Source organism: Cherax quadricarinatus, chromosome 83 (assembly GCF_038502225.1).
Source record: "Cherax quadricarinatus isolate ZL_2023a chromosome 83, ASM3850222v1, whole genome shotgun sequence".
In the NCBI taxonomy this organism is placed as follows: domain Eukaryota; kingdom Metazoa; phylum Arthropoda; class Malacostraca; order Decapoda; family Parastacidae; genus Cherax; species Cherax quadricarinatus.
Window position 1 is genome coordinate 13,628,871 of NC_091374.1, and position 21,084 is coordinate 13,649,954.

Sequence of the window (21,084 nt, forward strand, 5' to 3'; positions counted from 1 at the left end):
GGAATGATGAAGTAAAGGGTGTGATAAAAGAGAAAGAGGTAGCTTATGAGAGGTTTTTACAAAGCAGAAGTGTTATAAGAAGAGGAGAGTATTTTTTTTTTTTTTTTTTCAACAAGTCGGCCGTCTCCCACCGAGGCAGGGTGACCCAAAAAAGAAAGAAAATCCCTAAAAAAGAAAATACTTTCATCATCATTCAACACTTTCACCACACTCGCACATTATCACTGCTTTTGCAGAGGTGCTCAGAATACAACAGTCTAGAAGCATACACATATAAAGATACACAACATATCCCTCCAAACTGCCAATATCCCAAACCCCTCCTTTAAAGTGCAGGCATTGTACTTCCCATTTCCAGGACTCAAGTCCGACTATATGAAAATAACCGGTTTCCCTGAATCCTTTTCTTTCAACACACCGGCCGTATCCCACCAAGGCGGGGTGGCCCAAAAGGAAAAACGAAAGTTTCTCCTTTTACATTTAGTAATATGTACAGGAGAAGAGGTTACTAGCCCCTTGCTCCCGGCATTTTAGTCGCCTCTTACAACACGCATGGCTTACGGAGGAAGAATTCTGTTCCACTTCCCCATGGAAATAAGAGGAAATAAACAAGAATAAGAACTAGAAAGAAAATAGAAGAAAACCCAGAGGGGTGTGTATATATATGCTTGTACATGTGTGTGTAGTGTGACCTAAGTGTAAGTAGAAGTAGCAAGACTTACCTGTAATCTTGCATATTTATGAGACAGACAAAAGACACCAGCAATCCTACCATCATGTAAAACAATTACAGGCTTTCGTTTTACACTCACTTGGCAGGACGGTAGTACCTCCCTGGGCGGTTGCTGTCTACCAACCTACTACCTACATTTCCCTGAATCCCTTCACTAAATATTACCCTGCTCACACTCCAACAGATCGTCAGGTCCCAAGTACCATTCGTCTCCATTCACTCCTATCTAACACGCTCACGCACGCTTGCTGGAAGTCCAAGCCCCTTGCCCACAAAACCTCCTTTACCCCCTCTCTCCAACCCTTTCGAGGACGACCCCTACCCCGCCTTCCTTCCCCTATAGATTTATATGCTTTCCATGTCATTCTACTTTGATCCATTCTCTCTAAATGACCAAACCACCTCAACAACCCCTCTTCTGCCCTCTGACTAATACTTTTATTAACTCCACACCTTCTCCTAATTTCCACACTCCGAATTTTCTGCATAATATTTACACCACACATTGGAGAGTAAAAGAAAGGTAAAGAGAGTGGTGAGAGAGTGCAAAAGGAGAGCAGATGAAAGAGTGGGAGAGGCACTGTCAAGAAATTTTAATGAAAATAAGAAAAAATTTTGGAGTGAGTTAAACAAGTTAAGAAAGCCTAGGGAAAGTATGGATTTGTCAGTTAAAAACAGAGTAGGAGAGTTAGTAGATGGGGAGATGGAGGTATTAGGTAGATGGCGAGAATATTTTGAGGAACTTTTAAATGTTAAGGAAGAAAGAGAGGCAGTGATTTCATGCACTGGTCAGGGAGGTATACCATCTTTTAGGAGTGAAGAAGAGCAGAATGTAAGTGTGGGGGAGGTACATGAGGCATTACGTAGAATGAACTGGATAAAGCAGCTGGAACTGACGGGATCATGACAGAAATGTTAAAAGCAGGGGGGGATATAGTGTTGGAGTGGTTGGTACTTTTGTTTAATAAATGTATGAAAGAGGGGAAGGTACCTAGGGATTGGCGGAGAGCATGTATAGTCCCTTTATATAAAGGGAAAGGGGACAAAAGAGACTGTAAAAATTATAGAGGGATAAGTTTACTGAGTATACCAGGAAAAGTATACGGTAGGGTTATAATTGAAAGAATTAGAGGTAAGACAGAATGTAGGATTGTGGTTGAGCAAGGAGGTTTCAGAGTGGGAAGGGGATATGTAGATCAAGTGTTTACATTGAAGCATATATGTGAACAGTATTTAGATAAAGGTAGGGAAGTTTTTATTGCATTTATGGATTTAGAAAAGGCATATGATAGAGTGGATAGAGGAGGAATGTGGCAGATGTTGCAAGTATATGGAATAGGTGGTAAGTTATTAAATGCTGTAAAGAGTTTTTATGAGGATAGTGAGGCTCAGGTTAGGGTGTGTAGAAGAGAGGGAGACTACTTCCCAATAAAAGTAGGTCTTAGACAGGGATGTGTAATGTCACCATGGTTGTTTAATATATTTATAGATGTGGTTTTAAAGGAAGTAAATGCTAGGGTGTTCGGGAGAGGGGTGGGATTAAATTTTGGGGAATCAAATTCAAAATGGGAATTGACACAGTTACATTTTGCTGATGATACTGTGCTTATGGGAGATTCTAAAGAAAAATTGCAAAGGTTAGTGGATGAGTTTGGGAATGTGTGTAAAGGTAGAAAGTTGAAAGTGAACATAGAAAAGAGTAAGGTAATGAGGGTATCAAATGATTTAGATAAAGAAAAATTGGATATCAAATTGGGGAGGAGTATGGAAGAAGTGAATGTTTTCAGATACTTGGGAGTTGACGTGTTGGCAGATGGATTTATGAAGGATGAGGTTAATCATAGAATTGATGAGGGAAAAAAGGTGAGTGGTGCGTTGAGGTATATGTGGAGTCAAAAAACGTTATCTATGGAGGCAAAGAAGGGAATTTATGAAAGTATAGTAGTACCAACATTCTTATATGGGTGTGAAGCTTGGGTGGTAAATGCAGCAGCGAGGAGACAGAGGCAGTGGAGATGTCCTGTTTAAGGGCAATGTGTGGTGTAAATACAGTGGACCCCCGGTTAACAATATTTTTTCACTCCAGAAGTATGTTCAGGTGCCAGTACTGACTGAATTTGTTCCCATAAGGAATATTGTGAAGTAGATTAGTCCATTTCAGACCCCCAAACATACACGTACAAACGCACTTACATAAATACACTTACATAATTGGTCGCATTCGGAGGTGATTGTTATGCGGGGGTCCACTGTATTGTAGAAAATTCGGAGTGTGGAAATTAGGAGGTGTGGAGTTAATAAAAGTATTAGTCAGAGGGCAGAAGAGGGGTTGTTGAGGTGGTTTGGTCATTTAGAGAGAATGGATCAAAGTAGAATGACATGGAAAGCATATAAATCTATAGGGGAAGGAAGGAGGGGTAGGGGTCGTCCTCGAAAGGGTTGGAGAGAGGGGATAAAGGAGGTTTTGTGGGCAAGGGGCTTGGACTTCCAGCAAGCGTGTGTGAGCATGTTAGATAGGAGTGAAATGAGACGAATGGTACTTGGGACCTGACGATCTGTTGGAGTGTGAGCAGGGTAATATTTAGTGAAGGGATTCAGGGAAACCGGTTATTTTCATATAGTCGGACTTGAGTCCTGGAAATGGGAAGTACAATGCCTGCACTTCAAAGGAGGGGTTTGGGATATTGGCAGTTTGGAGGGATATGTTGTGTATCTTTATATGTGTATGCTTCTAAACTGTTGTATTCTGAGCACCTCTGCAAAAACAGTGATAATGTGTGAGTGTGGTGAAAGTGTTGAATGATGATGAAAGTATTTTCTTTTTGGGGATTTTCTTTCTTTTTTGGGTCACCCTGCCTCGGTGGGAGACGGCCGACTTGTTGAAAAAAAAAAAAAAAAAATAGAATATTGTATATTTCTGTTTGCTAAATAAACATTCCCAGAGTTGTTTTTCTCCCTTCCCCCATATCTTATGAATGCAAGCCACCCAAAAATGTGTGTAAAATAATCAAAATAACAGAAAGATATATAGAAGGTAGGAACTGTGCAGTAGCCTACTGGCAACCATGCTAGGCAGGTCCTCCTCAAACCCAATCCTTGTATATTTGTCCACTGCATTTTTAAAGCTACTCATTGACCACTTGACATATTGTTCAACTTGAAGCTATTGCCAAACCAGTTGTTTCCTCCATCCTTCTCAAATTGGAGTTTATCCAACACATTCATTATTTTTGAGTTCTTGGTTAGATGCACTTAGTAACCTATTTGTATATACAGTGGAACCTCGGTTTTCGTGATTAATTCATGCCAGGAAGTCTGATGAAAACTAAATTGTACGAAAACTGAAGCAATATTTCTCATAAATAATATAAATCCAATTAATCTGTTCCAGATGCCCAAAAATATTAACAAAAAATACATTTTATAAAGAATAACTATAGTTTTACATACATTGACAAATAAATATAAATTACTAATGAAATGGATAAATGAACATTTAACATCACTTATACCTTTACTGAAGACACTTGTTGGTGTATGGAAGATGGCAAGGAGGGGAGGGAGGAGGAGGAGGAGGTTATTGTTTGGAAGAGGAATCCCTCCTCCATAAGGTATCAAGGCCCTATCCAGGGTTACTTCCCTTTGTCTTTTACTGGCACTAGGACCAGCTTGAGAGTCACTGGACCCTTGTTGCACAAAAAATCTGTCCAGAGAGGTCTGTTTCTGACGTCTCTAAGATTTTCCAAAAATGGGACAAGGCATTGTCATTGAACATGTTGCAGACACCACTTGCAACAGTTTTGTTAGTGATATTTCTCCACAATACTTTGCAACTCATTCCACTTTGCACACATGTCTTTAATCACTGAAGAAGGTACATTTTCCCTCTCTTCCTCCTCCTCCGAAGCAATTTCCTCAGCTGCGGTCTGTTGCTGTTCCAGTTGAAGGTCTTGCAGCTCTTCAGTGGTTAGCTCTTCCCTGTGGTCATCCACCAACTCTTTCACATCCAACCCCATGGACTTGGCCAGTGACAATAGATTCAACAATAGGCATAGGGTCCTTAGGGTCAGCCTCAAACCTTTCAAAATCCTTCGCGAGGACACCTTGTGGCTTATTTAGCAGTCACACTTGATAAACGCGCACAAGAAACAATGGATTATTATGAAATGTTATCCAAAAGCACAGGGTAATGCTCACTGAATGAGAAACGAAGACAGTCAGAATGCGTGGGATGCTTTGTGTGGGCGTGAGCAGGCGAATGTGTTTGGTACTGCGGACCATTGTCAACTCTACGAAAACCAAGTGGATGTATGAAAACGGACAAAATTTCGACAAAAATAGTCATTGAGAATTGAATCATGCAAAAACCAAGGTTCCACTGTATTTTTTTTTTATACCTGTCTTCCACTTCTATACTTCAGTCATTTCTTCCCTCATAGGATATGTACACATTGCACTGAAGCTAAAACTATGGGTTGCTATAAAAAATTAGGCTAGACAAGTATACAAGTGAGAAAGGTTGGATTTGAGAAGGACCTGCTAACCCTGGGCCAGTAGGCTTATTGCCATGCTTCTTAATTCTTATGTTTTTCATGACATATGACAGCGCTGCATGTGGGAGGAACTTCTGCGGGAAATAAAAATGAGGAATAATGGTAATCCATACATTTCAATCTCCAACTGAGGCTCTTTTTATTCCGCTGAAGAGGACCTTGGCAGGAGATGGAAATAAGCGGACTATTGTTCTTTCTCATTTAGTTGCATCAACACTGTACATACTCACCTATATGTGGCTGTAGGGGGTTGAGTCTTAACTACAAACCCCTGCCCTTCAACTTGCCGCTTTCCAGATTGACTCAATCCTAGCCTTGTGGGCCTTATTATACCTGCTCTTAAAGCTAAGTATACAGACTGCCTCCCACTTCTTCAATGAGACTATTCTACTTTCTTATCACAGAGAGAGAGACTGAAGAAGTACCTCCTGACATCCCTGTAGCTCATCTGTGTATTTAACTTCCAGATGTGTTCCTTAGTTCCCATTTCTTGTCACTCACACTACCCTATCAATTCCCTTGAGCATTTTGTATGTTATATCTCCCCTGTTTCTTCTATCTTTCAGTGTCATTAGTCTCTCATAGCTCATTCTGCTTAACTCAGGAACAAGCCTTGTTGCATACTTCTGCGCTTTCTCAGTTTCTCAGGTTGGTTCCATACTGGTGCTGTGTACTCCAAGATGGGCCTGACATGCTGTATAAAGGGCATGGAAGTATACCCTGGGTTTATGCAAAAATCTGATGAAGCCAAAGTATATTTATCATGGGAAGTGTGTAACATTGGTAGAAAGGTGCTGTATAGAAAAAAAGTTAAAAAGCTAAGGAAAATGTATTATAAAATGGAGATGTCTCTTTCAAGCAAAACTAGATCATGATTGACACCTTCCTCCTTTACCCTTCTCAAAAGTCCATTGTTCCTAAAAGCATTTTAAATAACGTTTTGCTATTTCAGCTCCTCCAAAAGGCATAAATAAAGAGGAATTACATGCCTGTACTCAGTACCTGTTCATGGCATTGGAGGATCGTAATGCTGATGTGAGAAAAGGTGCTGGCGAGGCTGTGATGCCCTTCATGATTCACCTTGGCTTCGATGGCATGGTCAAACACACCAGCAAAGTTAAGGTATATTCACAAAATTAAGTTTGTGAATTAAGATTTAAGTGTTCTGGTACTGTATAAGTGTTTCATGTCCTTCAGTGCTGATATTTAAGAGCTAAATGTGATCTTAGATCTGAATTAATATGAAAATATAAGAGCGATGCCATAAATGGAATAAGCAATTCCATGTGAATGACAAATGAAGATAAAGCATTTTTAAGGATAATGACTTGAAATTCTGTTAATCATTTTATTTTGCATGTTAATACTGCATATTTACTTAAAATACAATTACTTTACTTATCAAAGCATTTTTGTTTACAGCCATCTTCCAAAAACACTGTGATGCAAGCTTTGGAGAAAGCCAAGACCAGCTTACCAGCAAAACCTCAACCAAAGCCAAAAGGCAGCACTAGTGGAGGTGGTCACACTGGTCGTTCAGGACAAGTTGGTGGAGGGATGCCAGCCTCAGGAGGGAAAGGTAGTACACCAACTGGCAAGAAAAGCATAAGGGCACCCTCTGCTACAAGAACGGTAATTTGTGGTGGTGGTGGTTGATATAACAGTATGTCAGTTTTTGTCATGATAAAAGGATTTGGTTTATCTTTCAGTTTTTTATCGTAACACATTGATCATAAAATGAATCACAATAGGTGAGGGGAAAAATGGAAGGAATATTGAGGCATTTATGTAAAGAAAAGTATCAATGTAGCCAAAAAAGGGAATGTACCAGAGTATAATGGTGGCAACACTTACATGGGTGTGAGGCATGGCTTTAAACAATTCGGCAAGGAGGAAGTTGGAAAAAGTGGAAATGTCATATTTAACCCTTTGAGGGTCGACAGGCCCTCTCCGAGACTTGTTCTCAGAGTCGGCCAAATTTAAAAAAAAAAAGTTATTTTTTCTTATGAAAAGAAAGAGACTGTTTTCCCGATCATAATGACACCAAAAGCATGAAATTTGATGGAAAACTTAAGGAATTGTGCTCTCGCGAAGTTAGCGGTCTCGACAATGTTTACGCATCGGCGATTTTGCCCACTTTGAGCCCTATTTTCGGCCAATTCCAGTGTACTAGTCGACAAAAATCATAACTATTTCTCTAGAACTCCATTTTTTCTATTGAATGAGTACAAGAAACCACCCATTTACTGATTTCAACTATCCAATACAGTGGTCAGAATTTAGCAATTTTGCCAATTTCACACAAATTTCAAAAGATGCCAATTTCCAAATAGAGTCCAGAATAAACAAGAAAGACATTCCTGGCACTAAAATAGCATTTCCTTTCTTCGTTAGTCACATCCCCAGTCCCCTCTTATATTTCTTTGGCTTTCCACTTTCAGTTTTTATTCTTACAAAAAATAGAAGATTTACTGTTATGCAGACTACTGCATTAGTGTAGAAATGGTATAAATAATATCAGTGCACTTGTGAAAGAATTATAGACTCACCAGTTGACGAGTATTGGACGCTTGGCATGATTTGTTTACTTTTGAACTTTGGTAAAAATCAAACATTTCTGCTACTTTGAGCTCAATTTCAAGGTGCTTTTCATTGTAAAACCAGTCAAAATCACCTCAATTTCTGTAATATGTCTTCCATTCTATAAAATGAAACCAAGAAAACTAGAATACAACAATAAATACCATACGAAAATACTGTGCAAAGTTGCTGTTTTATTCTAAAAACACGGTCAAAGTTTTTTTTTTTTTCATGCACTGTGTGCTGCAGGATTTTTTTTATACTGCACACACTGACCACATAGACCCATTCTTTTATATGTAGGCCTACCAGCTTTCTCCCACTAGATTTGAGGGTGCTAGAATTTAGGGGTGCTAGTACGTCAAAAACCCTGGGTCGTAAGCCGTACTAGTACGGCTGAAACCCTCAAAGGGTTAAGTCCAGGACTCAAGTCCGACTATATGAAAATAACCGGTTTCCCTGAATCCCTTCACTAAATATTACCCTGCTCACACTCCAACAGATCGTCAGGTCCCAAGTACCATTCGTCTCCATTCACTCCTATCTAACACGCTCACGCACGCTTGCTGGAAGTCCAAGCCCCTTGCCCACAAAACCTCCTTTACCCCCTCTCTCCAACCCTTTCGAGGACGACCCCTACCCCGCCTTCCTTCCCCTATAGATTTATATGCTTTCCATGTCATTCTACTTTGATCCATTCTCTCTAAATGACCAAACCACCTCAACAACCCCTCTTCTGCCCTCTGACTAATACTTTTATTAACTCCACACCTTCTCCTAATTTCCACACTCCGAATTTTCTGCATAATATTTACACCACACATTGCCCTTAAACAGGACATCTCCACTGCCTCCAACCGTCTCCTCGCTGCTGCATTTACCACCCAAGCTTCACACCCATATAAGAGTGTTGGTACTACTATACTTTCATACATTCCCTTCTTTGCCTCCATAGATAACGTTTTTTGACTCCACATATACCTCAACGCACCACTCACCTTTTTTCCCTCATCAATTCTATGATTAACCTCATCCTTCATAAATCCATCCGCCGACACGTCAACTCCCAAGTATCTGAAAACATTCACTTCTTCCATACTCCTCCTCCCCAATTTGATATCCAATTTTTCTTTATCTAAATCATTTGATACCCTCATCACCTTACTCTTTTCTATGTTCACTTTCAACTTTCTACCTTTACACACATTCCCAAACTCATCCACTAACCTTTGCAATTTTTCTTTAGAATCTCCCATAAGCACAGTATCATCAGCAAAAAGTAACTGTGTCAATTCCCATTTTGAATTTGATTCCCCATAATTTAATCCCACCCCTCTCCCGAACACCCTAGCATTTACTTCCTTTACAACCCCATCTATAAATATATTAAACAACCATGGTGACATTACACATCCCTGTCTAAGACCTACTTTTACCGGGAAGTAGTCTCCCTCTCTTCTACACACCCTAACCTGAGCCTCACTATCCTCATAAAAACTCTTTACAGCATTTAATAACTTACCACCTATTCCATATACTTGCAACATCTGCCACATTGCTCCTCTATCCACTCTATCATATGCCTTTTCTAAATCCATAAATGCAATAAAAACTTCCCTACCTTTATCTAAATACTGTTCACATATATGCTTCAATGTAAACACTTGATCTACACATCCCCTACCCACTCTGAAACCTCCTTGCTCATCCGCAATCCTACATTCTGTCTTACCTCTAATTCTTTCAATTATAACCCTACCGTACACTTTTCCTGGTATACTCAGTAAACTTATTCCTCTATAATTTTTACAATCTCTTTTGTCCCCTTTCCCTTTATATAAAGGGACTATACATGCTCTCCGCCAATCCCTAGGTACCTTCCCCTCTTTCATACATTTATTAAACAAAAGTACCAACCACTCCAACACTATATCCCCCCCTGCTTTTAACATTTCTGTCATGATCCCATCAGTTCCAGCTGCTTTACCCCCTTTCATTCTACGTAATGCCTCACGTACCTCCCCCACACTTACATTCTGCTCTTCTTCACTCCTAAAAGATGGTATACCTCCCTGACCAGTGCATGAAATTACTGCCTCCCTTTCTTCCTTAACATTTAAAAGTTCCTCAAAATATTCTCGCCATCTACCCAATACCTCCATCTCCCCATCTACTAACTCCCCTACTCTGTTTTTAACTGACAAATCCATATTTTCCCTAGGCTTTCTTAACTTGTTTAACTCACTCCAAAATTTTTTCTTATTTTCATTAAAATTTCTTGACAGTGCCTCTCCCACTCTATCATCTGCTCTCCTTTTGCACTCTCTCACCACTCTCTTCACCTTTCTTTTACTCTCCATATACTCTGCTCTTCTTATAACACTTCTGCTTTGTAAAAACCTCTCATAAGCTACCTTTTTCTCTTTTATCACACCCTTTACTTCATCATTCCACCAATCACTCCTCTTTCCTCCTGCCCCCACCCTCCTATAACCACAAACTTCTGCCCCACATTCTAATACTGCATTTTTAAAACTATTCCAACCCTCTTCAACCCCCCCACTACTCATCTTTGCACTAGCCCACCTTTCTGCCAATAGTCGCTTATATCTCACCCGAACTTCCTCCTCCCTTAGTTTATACACTTTCACCTCCCTCTTACTTGTTGTTGCCACCTTCCTCTTTTCCCATCTACCTCTTACTCTAACTGTAGCTACAACTAAATAATGATCCGATATATCAGTTGCCCCTCTATAAACATGTACATCCTGGAGCCTACCCATCAACCTTTTATCCACCAATACATAATCTAACAAACTACTTTCATTACGTGCTACATCATACCTTGTATATTTATTTATCCTCTTTTTCATAAAATATGTATTACTTATTACCAAACCTCTTTCTACACATAGCTCAATTAAAGGCTCCCCATTTACATTTACCCCTGGCACCCCAAATTTACCTACTACTCCCTCCATAACATTTTTACCCACTTTAGCATTGAAATCCCCAACCACCATTACTCTCACACTTGATTCAAAACTCCCCACGCATTCACTCAACATTTCCCAAAATCTCTCTCTCTCCTCTACACTTCTCTCTTCTCCAGGTGCATACACGCTTACTATAACCCACTTTTCACATCCAATCTTTATTTTACTCCACATAATCCTTGAATTAATACATTTATAGTCCCTCTTTTCCTGCCATAGCTTATCCTTCAACATTATTGCTACTCCTTCTTTAGTTCTAACTCTATTTGAAACTCCTGACCTAATCCCATTTATTCCTCTCCACTGAAACTCTCCCACCCCCTTCAGCTTTGTTTCACTTAAAGCCAGGACATCCAGCTTCTTCTCATTCATAACATCCACAATCATCTCTTTCTTATCATTTGCACAACATCCACGCACATTCAGACTTCCCACTTTGACAATTTTCTTCTTCTTATTCTTTTTAGTAATCTTTACAGGAAAAGGGGTTACTAGCCCATTGTTCCCGGCATTTTAGTTGACTTTTACAACACGCATGGCTTACGGAGGAAAGATTCTTATTCCACTTCCCCATGGATATAAAAGGAAAAGTAATAAGACCAAGAACTATTAAGATAAAATCAAAGAAAACTCAGATGAGTGTGTATAAATAAACGTGTACATGTATGTGTAGTGTGACCTAAGTGTAAGTAGAAGTAGCAAGACATACCTGTAATCTTGCATATTTATGAGACAGACAAAAGACACCAGCAATCCTACCATCATGTAAAACAATTACAGGCTTTCGTTTTACACTCACTTGGCAGGACGGTAGTACCTCCCTGGGTGGTTGCTGTCTACCAACCTACTACCTATATATATATATATATATATATATATATATATATATATATATATATATATATATATATATATATATATAGCATCAGATGAGCAACGCCTTAGAGTGTTACGTTGGGATTTCTCAACTCCTCGAGCAGAGTTCATAACACAGTTAAAAGACCAAATGACTGCAGCAGGGATGAATCGTCAGTTGGTCTCAAACATGTTCCATCAAGACTTTAAGTTCCACATTAAAGCTATTGATGCTCTAAATGAGGCAAGTCTCATTATTTGTTATATATAGAGAATGTTCAAGAGTAAAGAACAAAAAGGCAGGATACCATGATTGGAACAGTACGCGAATATCCCGCACGCAGTGTGACTTTGTAAATGATCCAGGTCGGACCGAAACATCATTGTAAGCTTCTCTCTCTTCTATGTATGGGTTATTTGTGTAATGTCCAAGAGTGTATGTTTAAATTAAAATGTACAGGCAACACCAGGAGTAGGATTAATTTGTGAGCGAGTACTTTGGACTGTGGCCAAACTGATGTTCCTCTTGATTTGGGTCATTTACCTACACCCTTGCTTTCCATAATTCTTCATGGCTTTAATTTTCTTTCTCAGTGTATTTTAAATTGCTGCGTGACTAAGAAAGAGAGTTGTGGACATAGAACAACATCTAATTACGTCGATGTAATATTTTAATTATTAATTTTCTTGTTCCAGGACTTAAATTCAAACTTGCCAGCTTGCATTGCCAATTTGGACTTGGTTTTGAAATGGCTAACTATTCGGTTCTTTGACACAAATCCTTCTGTAATCATGAAAGCTATGGACTACTTGCAGCAAGTCTTCCAGTTTCTTTCAGAAGATGGTTACCATTTATTAGACATAGAAGCCTACTGTTTCCTACCATTCTTGGTCACAAAGGTATGTTAGTATATGAAACTTAAACCTGAAATTATAGTTATAACATAGTGAAATATTCAGTAGGGTAACTTATTAATATTGAATACTCAGTACAGTGGACCCTCGACCAACGATATTAATCCGTTCCTGAGAGCTCATCGTTAGTCGAGTTAATTTTCCCCATAAGAAATAATGGAAATCAAATTAATCCGTTCCTGACACCCCAAAGTATTAAAAAAAATTTTTTTACCACATGAAATATTAATTTTAATAAACACAAGCTGAAGAAAACATGTACAATTACATGACACTTACCTTTATTGAAGATTGGTGATGATTGATGGGATGGGAGGAGGGGAGAGTGTGGATGGTGTTAGTGTTTAGAAGGGGAATCCCCTTCCATTAGGACTTGAGGTGTCAAGTCCTTTTCCGGGGTTACTTCCCTTCTTCTTTTAATGCCACTAAGACCAGCTTGAGAGTCACTGGACCTCTGTTGCATAACATATCTGTCCATAGAGCTCTGTACCTCCTGTTCCTTTAAGATTTGTCTAAAATGGGCCATAACATTGTCATTGTAATAGTCACTAGTACGGCTTGCAATAGCTATGTTAGGGTGATTTTCATCCATAAAGGTTTACAGTTCAACCCACTTTGCACACATTTCCTTAATTTTGAAGTAGGCACAATGGATTCCACAACTGACATAGGCATCTCAGGGTTAGCCCCAAACCCTTCAAAATCTTTCTTAAATTCCATACTAATTCTCACCCTTTTTATCACAGGGTTGGCACTAGAAGCTTTCTTGGAGCCCATGGTGACTTATTTTGCAGGTGCAATAACTAAAAATGCTGTGATATATGAAATGTTCCGATTGTATGTTTGGATGTGACCGCGGTGGCTGGCTTGTAAACACTGGCACCCACGAGACAAGTGAGGCGTGGACACATCTCGAACGGAACGAATCGCGTTGGTCGAGTTTTTTAGCGCTAGTCGAGGCAAATTTTTTGCATTAAAATGTATCGCTAGTTGGATTTAACGTTATACGATGCCATCGTTGGTCGAGGGTCCACTGTATATAAACTTGTTTGATTTCTCCTTAATAAATGTGGCAGTATTATTTAATGTCTACAGCAATGTTTCTGTTTCACAGTTTGGGGATCCTAAAGATTCAATTAGAGGGCCAGCAAGAAATATTGCAAGGTTGATTTGTAACATTTACCCTGCCAGTAAAGTATCTCCATATATGATGGAAGGACTCAAAGCCAAAAACGCTAGGCAAAGAGCAGGTAAGATTAGTTGAAGTTTGTCTTGTATTGTGATTCTTGTTTCTTGGCACATAAAATTAATTTAGTTTTTTCTGTTTAATGCTGGCCATTTCCCACCAATGCAGGATGACCCAAAAAGAAGAAACACTTTTTGCATTTAGTAATTTATTCAGAAGGGGTTACCAGCCCCAATGAATATAGATATTAGTCATAAAGACTTTTTTATGATGTTTTGTGTTCATAACTAGGTTGGCGTTTTTTTAATCATAACTGATGATAGTTACTCCTACTTGCCTATATAATACATATGTTGACTTTTTCTTGTCTCATGAAAAAATTCTCATCTGTGATATTAATATTCATTCCCTGTGGAAAACATCCTGTTAATATTAATTCCTGTCTGGAAAACATTCTGTTGCTATCCACACTACTGTGGAGGCAGGGTTTAGTTGCTACACTCTTACGTAGCAACACACTTTTTTTATGTACGTAAATACTGTAATGGAAAGAGCCTTCATTCCTAGTTTGGGCTAGAGGTGGCAACTAAAACACCAAGAGCATTTAATTACTTAAAAAATACAGAAACAGACTTTGTCCTTGGTATAGCTGAACGTGCATGACTACAATTTGGAGAAAAAGAAAAGAAAAATTATAGGTATTATGAAAGGGTACTGTATGTCTTAGCATAGTGAGGAGAGTTTTATTTTGAAGTTGTAACGAGACATAAGATGAAATTGATAGAGTTAGAACCAGAGAGAGTTGGCAGTATTTCTGAATGAACATTTGTGAAAGTAGAGGAAGGAATATGTTTGTTGTAGTTTAAGAAATATGTGGGTTACTGGTAGTAGTGTGAAATATAGTTATTGGTATGTGTACCTTTATGAGAGAAATTCAGAAGAAAAAATCTGAGATGTGTTAAATGTTTATTAGAATTTTAAGCCAAGTAAGCACTTGCTCTGCCTGCATCATTCAATTGACTATTCTGTTTCAATTTTTCTTACTTGTATTTCTTGTGTTCTTTGTTCCTGAGTTTTTTGTTTGTGTCAGTTAAATCAGGAATACTCCAGTTACAATTTACTGTTTCTGTGCAGGTTGGTATAAACTAATCTGACACAAAAATGCATTTGGACTATAATTCTATAATTTCCACGGTGAATTGTCCAAGTTTTGCACTCCATCAATTATTAAGTGAAATTGATTATAATGTTCTTTGAGAGATGAAATGTCTTATCTGGGCACTTCTGCAAAGACAATGATTGTGTGTGATTGATGGTGAAAGTGTTCTTTCTGTTTTTAGACACCCCCTCCCCCTTGGTGGGGGACAACCAACATGCTGAAAAGAAAAAAAAAATGTAGGTCAAGAGCTGGAGATAGAGGAAAAAGATAGTTTATCATCAGTTAGGATGAGCACTGGGTATACAATAAACTAACCACTCGGGCAGCACAAACTAAACTGTCATCGGTAATTTAGGGATGTTGGTATCGGCTAATTTTAATGGTACTGCTGTCTGCCTAAAATTGAGTATTAGTAGTTATTTTCCAATTTTAATTGTCATTATCAGCTGTAAATTATCAACATTGGTAAAGAATTTGGTATCCCATCCCTATGTAATATATTTGGTCCTCCATTTGACAGTGTAATGAATGTTAAATATTGTGCTGTTACTAGTCAGAGATTAGATTGTGACATTTAATTTATTGCTTGTTTGTTTTCAGAATGCTTAGAAGCCATTAGTAATTTAATAGAGGTGTATGGCATGTCAGTGTGCCAACCCTCTCCTGGTGTGGCTTTGAAAGAAATTGCTAAACAGATTGCAGATCGTGACAACTCGGTCAGGAATGCTGCCCTTAATGCCTTAGTTCAGGTGTACTTCCGAGAGAGCGAGAAGGTGTTCAAGCTTGTTGGAAATGTAAGACTTAATTTTGTATTACATTAAAAATGTCATGCCTTATCATCTGTTCTTCTATGATAAGATTCATGGACCTATATAAAAATGTAGGTTATGTTCATTGTGCTCATGTGTTTATTTTTCTTCCACTACTCTTCTTATCTGTTTATTTATATTTGTTTACAGCTTGCTGACAAAGACATGAGCCTTTTGGAGGAGCGCATTAAGAGGGCGACTAAGAATCGACCTGTTATAAAGAAGCCACCAGTTGAACCAGAAATACCAACAGTGCGAGGGGGTGGGGCAGCCAATGGACGAATCAACCGTGTCATACCAACTGCAGCTCAGCCTGCACCAGCTCTTGTTAGAGACCGAGAAAGCAGTGCTGGTGGGGAACAGAGCAATCTTTTGAAGAGGTATATTTTAGCTTCACCTTTTGAAGTTGTGTATTAGACTAAAGGGGGTATTGTTGGAGCTCTTCATATATGAGTGATGTATTACTGGAGTAATAATAATGTGAAGCTTGGGTGGTAAATGCAGCAGCGAGGAGACGGTTGGAGGCAGTGGAGATGTCCTGTCTAAGGGCAATGTGTGGTGTAAATATGCAGAAAATTCAGAGTGTGGAAATTAGGAGAAGGTGTGGAGTTAATAAAAGCATTAGTCAGAGGGCAGAAGAGGGGTTGTTGAGGTGGTTTGGTCATTTAGAGAGAATGGATCAAAGTAGAATGACATGGAAAGCATATAAATCTATAGGGGAAGGAAAGAGGGGTAGGGGTCGTCCTCGAAAGGGTTGGAAAGAGGGGGTAAAGGAGGTTTTTTGGGCGAGGGGCTTGGACTTCCAGCAAGCGTGCATGAGCGTGTTAGATAGGAGTGAATGGAGACGAATGATACTTGGGACCTGACGATCTGTTGGAGTGTGAGCAGGGTAATATTTAGTGAAGGGATTCAGGGAAACCGGTTATTTTCATATAGTCGGACTTGAGTCCTGGAAATGGGAAGTACAATGCCTGCACTTTAAAGGAGGGGTTTGGGATATTGGCAGTTTGGAGGGATATGTTGTGTATCTTTATACGTATATGGTTCTAAACTGTTGTATTCTGAGCACCTCTGCAAAAGCAGTGATAATGTGTGAGTGTGGTGAAAGTGTTGAATGATGATGAAAGTATTTTCTTTTTGGGGATTTTCTTTCTTTTTTGGGTCACCCTACCTCGGTGGGAGACGACCGACTTGTTGAAAAAAAAAAAAAAGGTTCTCTTGTATTAGGATTGACAACTTAATTTTCTAACAGAGATAATACAAAATGTATAATATACAGGATTCTGGTTGGGAACCCTTGTTTCCTTTGTGGTGTACTAGACTAAAGTGGCAGGCTAGTTATCTCAGACCATGGTTTAAGTTCCAGTCACACATTTAAGTTATAAGAAGGGTTTTTACATAATTCATATTTAGAGTAAAATTTATTGTAGGGGGACCATCAGCCCTCATTGTTAAAGGGAAGGAGAACAGTAGGGAGAAGAATAAAGGATGAGGTACACTGTTGTAGTTGAATATTTCTATTTGTGTATTTTTAGTTGTACCGGACTATTTTTTGTAATTCCTTTATATTTTAAAAGTATAAGCATGATTTTTTGTTAATTGTAGACGATATTACAAATTTTCATTTTTACCTACTAAAAAAATGATGGACTTGAAGAAGAATGAACAGGAACCCTAGTTGGAGCTCTGAATCAATGGACCGAAGCCAGGATGATTTAAAGTGGTCCCCACCAGTGTGGCACAAACCTCCCCGGCATAATTCCATAGCTGTCTCTAGTAGTACTAGCAGTCTGAGTAGTACAAGCAATATTAGTAGCTTAGGAAGCTTAAACAGTTGTGATGTCAACCCAAATTCAAGTAGAGGTCAGCTGAAGGGAGATTGGCCGTTGCCTCCTTTGCGTAGGAGGCCCCTTACTTCAGCCTCCCTAGAGCAAGCACGTCGCATATCTCGCTCGCTCTCTTTCCTCTTGGGAGAGCCTGACTTGGAGCCTTTGGCTGAAGAGCCACCTTCGCCTCATAATGGCCCTTCTCATGCACTGCCTCCTCTTTCTCCTCACATGCCTCCTCTTCTCACAAGAACCGTCACTTCACCTCTCTTCCCTGGGCAAGCAAACTACTGAGTTCTTGGTGTGGTCTTTGTTTCCTTGAATTGATTTTCCTAAAATACTAACCTGTTTTTGGTCATATCTGGTGCCTTTTTTTTTTTTTTTTTTATAATACTGGCTGAGTGTTTATTTGAAAAGTAGATTGACAAGACTTTTATAATCGTTCCAGAAAATTCATTAGATTAATTTAGTAATCCACTGAAATGTCTTCCTTTTAATAATTTTAACATTAATTACATTTGTATTTCATTACATTATAACATTCTTATGCAGCATTCCTGTTACTGAAAGACTAGAAATGCTGTGTTGCTCTGCAGTTCAGTCAAATAATATAGTAAATTTTTACTTGCATTCTCCTCAGTTTATTTCTTTTACACATTCATTGATAGACATGTGGATGGTAATGGAATGCCACCAAATGTAAGTTATTGCTTTAACTAAATGCATAATGGAGAATATTCAAGAATGTCTTTGGTGGTAGGTCTTCATGAAATAATAAATAAAAAATAGATTAATTTAGAGGACAAGTTTACTGATAGTTACACAAGGTGCAGAGATGGAGTAGTTATTGTATATTTTGGCAGTTGTAGCAGTTCTGAACTAAGATAATTACCAAGGGAAGCTGAGTTTTACTTTGGCTAAGGCTAGGTTTTTTCATTTTAGAAATAGCCACTTAGGAAGCTTATTACTAAGTTTGTCCTGGACATAGTTGTGACTTGACATTTCAGCTCTTAAATAATTGCAAGATAAGTACTCCTGTATTCACAATCTAGTTCATGAATGCATCACTTCATTATACTTTCTCTAAAAATAATTACTGAATATTCGAAAGCTGCCTTTAGATAACTATGTATGCTGTTTTTAATTTTAGAGTGAGATCTTTGTGTAATTGTTTAACACACTAATATTATTTACCCATGGTTTGTAACCTTCGATTTCATTTATATTCATAAAACTGTGCATCCAAGGATTTTAACTTTTATCTCTTTGAAATTGAAGTAGAGTATCATTTTATAATTTTAAAGACTAAGCATATTGAGAAATGTTTAGAAGCTAACGTGTAGTAGAAAAAAAAACATAAAAAATAATGCAGATAAGGTAATAGTTGCTTATTTACAAGGCAGTGGTCTTTAGTCTCATAAAATTAATAAACATATCGAGTAGTGCCTTTCGTAACAGTTCTTACATCAGTCAACAAATCAGGCATAGATCTTATTAGTACAGATGTAACTGCTTATGGGAGATTCTAAAGAAAAGTTGCTAAAGTTAGTGGACGAGTTTGGGAGGGTGTGTAAAGGTAGAAAGTTGAAAGCGAACATAGATAAGAGTAAGGTGATGAGGGTATCAAATGATTTAGATAAAGAAAAATTGGATATCACATAGGAAAGAGGGAGTATGGAATAAGGGAATGTTTTCAGATATGTGGGAGTTGACTTGTCAGCAGGTGGGTTTATGAAGGATGATGCTAACCATAGAATTGATGAAGGAATAAAGGCGAGTGGTGCGTTGAGGTATCTGTGGAGACAAAAAATGTTATCCATGGGGGCAAAGAAGGGAATGTACGAAAGTATAGTGGTACCAACACTCTTAGATGGGCGTGACACTTGGGTTGCAAATGCTGCAGCGAGGAGGCGGCTGTAGGGAGTGGAGATGTCCTGTCTGAGGGCAGTGTGTGGTGTAAATATTATGCAGAGAATTCAGAGTGTGGAAATTAGGAGGAGGTTTGGAGTTTCTAAAAGTATTAGTCAAAGGGCTGAAGAGGGGTTGTTGTTGTGGTTTGGTCATTTAGAGAGAATGGATCAAAGTAGAATGACTTGGAGAGAGTATAAATCTGTAGGGGAATGAAGGCAGGGTAGGGGTCGTCCTAGAAAAGGTTGGAGGGGGGGTAAAGGAGGTTTTGTGGGTGAGGGGCTTGGACTTCCAGCAAGCATATGTGAGCGTGTTAGATAGGAGTGAATGGAGACGAATGGTTTTTGGGACCCGACAAGCTGTTGGAGTGTAAGCAGGGTAATATTTAGTGAAGGGATTCAGAGAAACTGGTTATTTTTATATAGCTGGACTTGAGTACTGGAAATGGGAAGTACAATGCCTGCATTTTAATTAACGGAGGGGTTTGGGATATTGGTAGTTTGGAGGGGAATGTTATTTATCTTTATATTTGCTTCTGAACTGTTGTATCTGAGCTCCTCAACAAAGACATTGATTATATGTGAGTAAGATGAAAGTGTTGAATGATGATGAAAGTATTTTCTTTTTTGGGGATTTTCTTTCTTTTTGGGTCACCCTGCTTTGGTGGGAGACAGATGACTTGTTACAAAAAAAATAACTGGAAATTTTTTTTTAACACGTCAGCCGTTTCCCACCGAGGCAGTGTTATCCAAAAAGAAAAAATGCAAGATATTTCATCAGAAGTAATAGTCATTTGTTAAGCCATTTTTAGGTTTGAGATGAGTAACCAGCATTTTAGATCTTCTGGAAGTCATGGTCATTAGTTAAACCATTTCCAGGTTTGGGATGAGGAGCCAGCAGCCTAGCAATGTGAATACTCCATTCAAAATTGATTATGGGCTTATTGAAAAACTTTTGGAGGACAATGATAATGCAGACAGACCACAGTATAACTTAGAAGAAATCCCCGACATGGCTTCCTTACTCAATTATAAACCAATTTGTCCCACACCTGCTTCCAGGTAAGCTTGTAATAAATCTGTTTTATTTCAATATCTTCTTGTATGGAAAATACCTAAAACAATCATCCTAACTGTCAGGATACTGTAATTAATATTTACCCCATGCCTAGACACTAATTAAGGATTCTTAATGAGTTCAGAAACAGAAGGTCCAAACATTGAACCAGTAAAGGTAAAATTATTGTGTTTTAAGTAAAAAAATTTCCAAATGATATAGCAAAGTTACATAGCTTGTGGAGAAGGGTAAACATACACTGACAGTGGGATAACTGATTGACTTTAGGGCCAGTGTGCCCTTGATGTTTGTTTTGGAATTTCTTAGGATATGCATTTTGTTATAAAGACTGCATCTATTTTCAGATTAACCAGACCTGGGTTCAGCTCAGTGTCTAGACCAATTACCTCTGCCCAAACGTTAGAGACTGAGGGAGCAGCTCAGGCTATCAATATGGTCATATCTCAGGTATGCTAAATTACGCACTATAAAATAATAAAAAATAAAG

General features: G+C 38.6%; 1 protein-coding gene across 2 annotated transcripts in view; it reads left to right on the forward strand.

Annotated features, from left to right (window-relative positions):
* Positions 1-11,790: 11,790 nt before the first annotated feature.
* LOC128702108 (cytoskeleton-associated protein 5-like) overlaps positions 11,791-21,084 on the forward strand; it is an 81,207-nt gene continuing 71,913 nt past the window's right edge. The window contains exons 1-8 of one of the 2 annotated variants that reach the window (XM_070102862.1): positions 11,791-11,961; positions 12,414-12,617; positions 13,747-13,882; positions 15,578-15,771; positions 15,937-16,166; positions 17,444-17,890; positions 20,399-20,581; positions 20,942-21,044. In XM_070102862.1, the coding sequence (XP_069958963.1) occupies positions 11,869-11,961; positions 12,414-12,617; positions 13,747-13,882; positions 15,578-15,771; positions 15,937-16,166; positions 17,444-17,890; positions 20,399-20,581; positions 20,942-21,044 (1,590 nt within the window). In that variant the 5' untranslated portion in view covers positions 11,791-11,868. The remainder of the gene's footprint in view (positions 11,962-12,413; positions 12,618-13,746; positions 13,883-15,577; positions 15,772-15,936; positions 16,167-17,443; positions 17,891-20,398; positions 20,582-20,941; positions 21,045-21,084) is intronic. The other variant, XM_070102863.1, reaches the window with a different exon arrangement.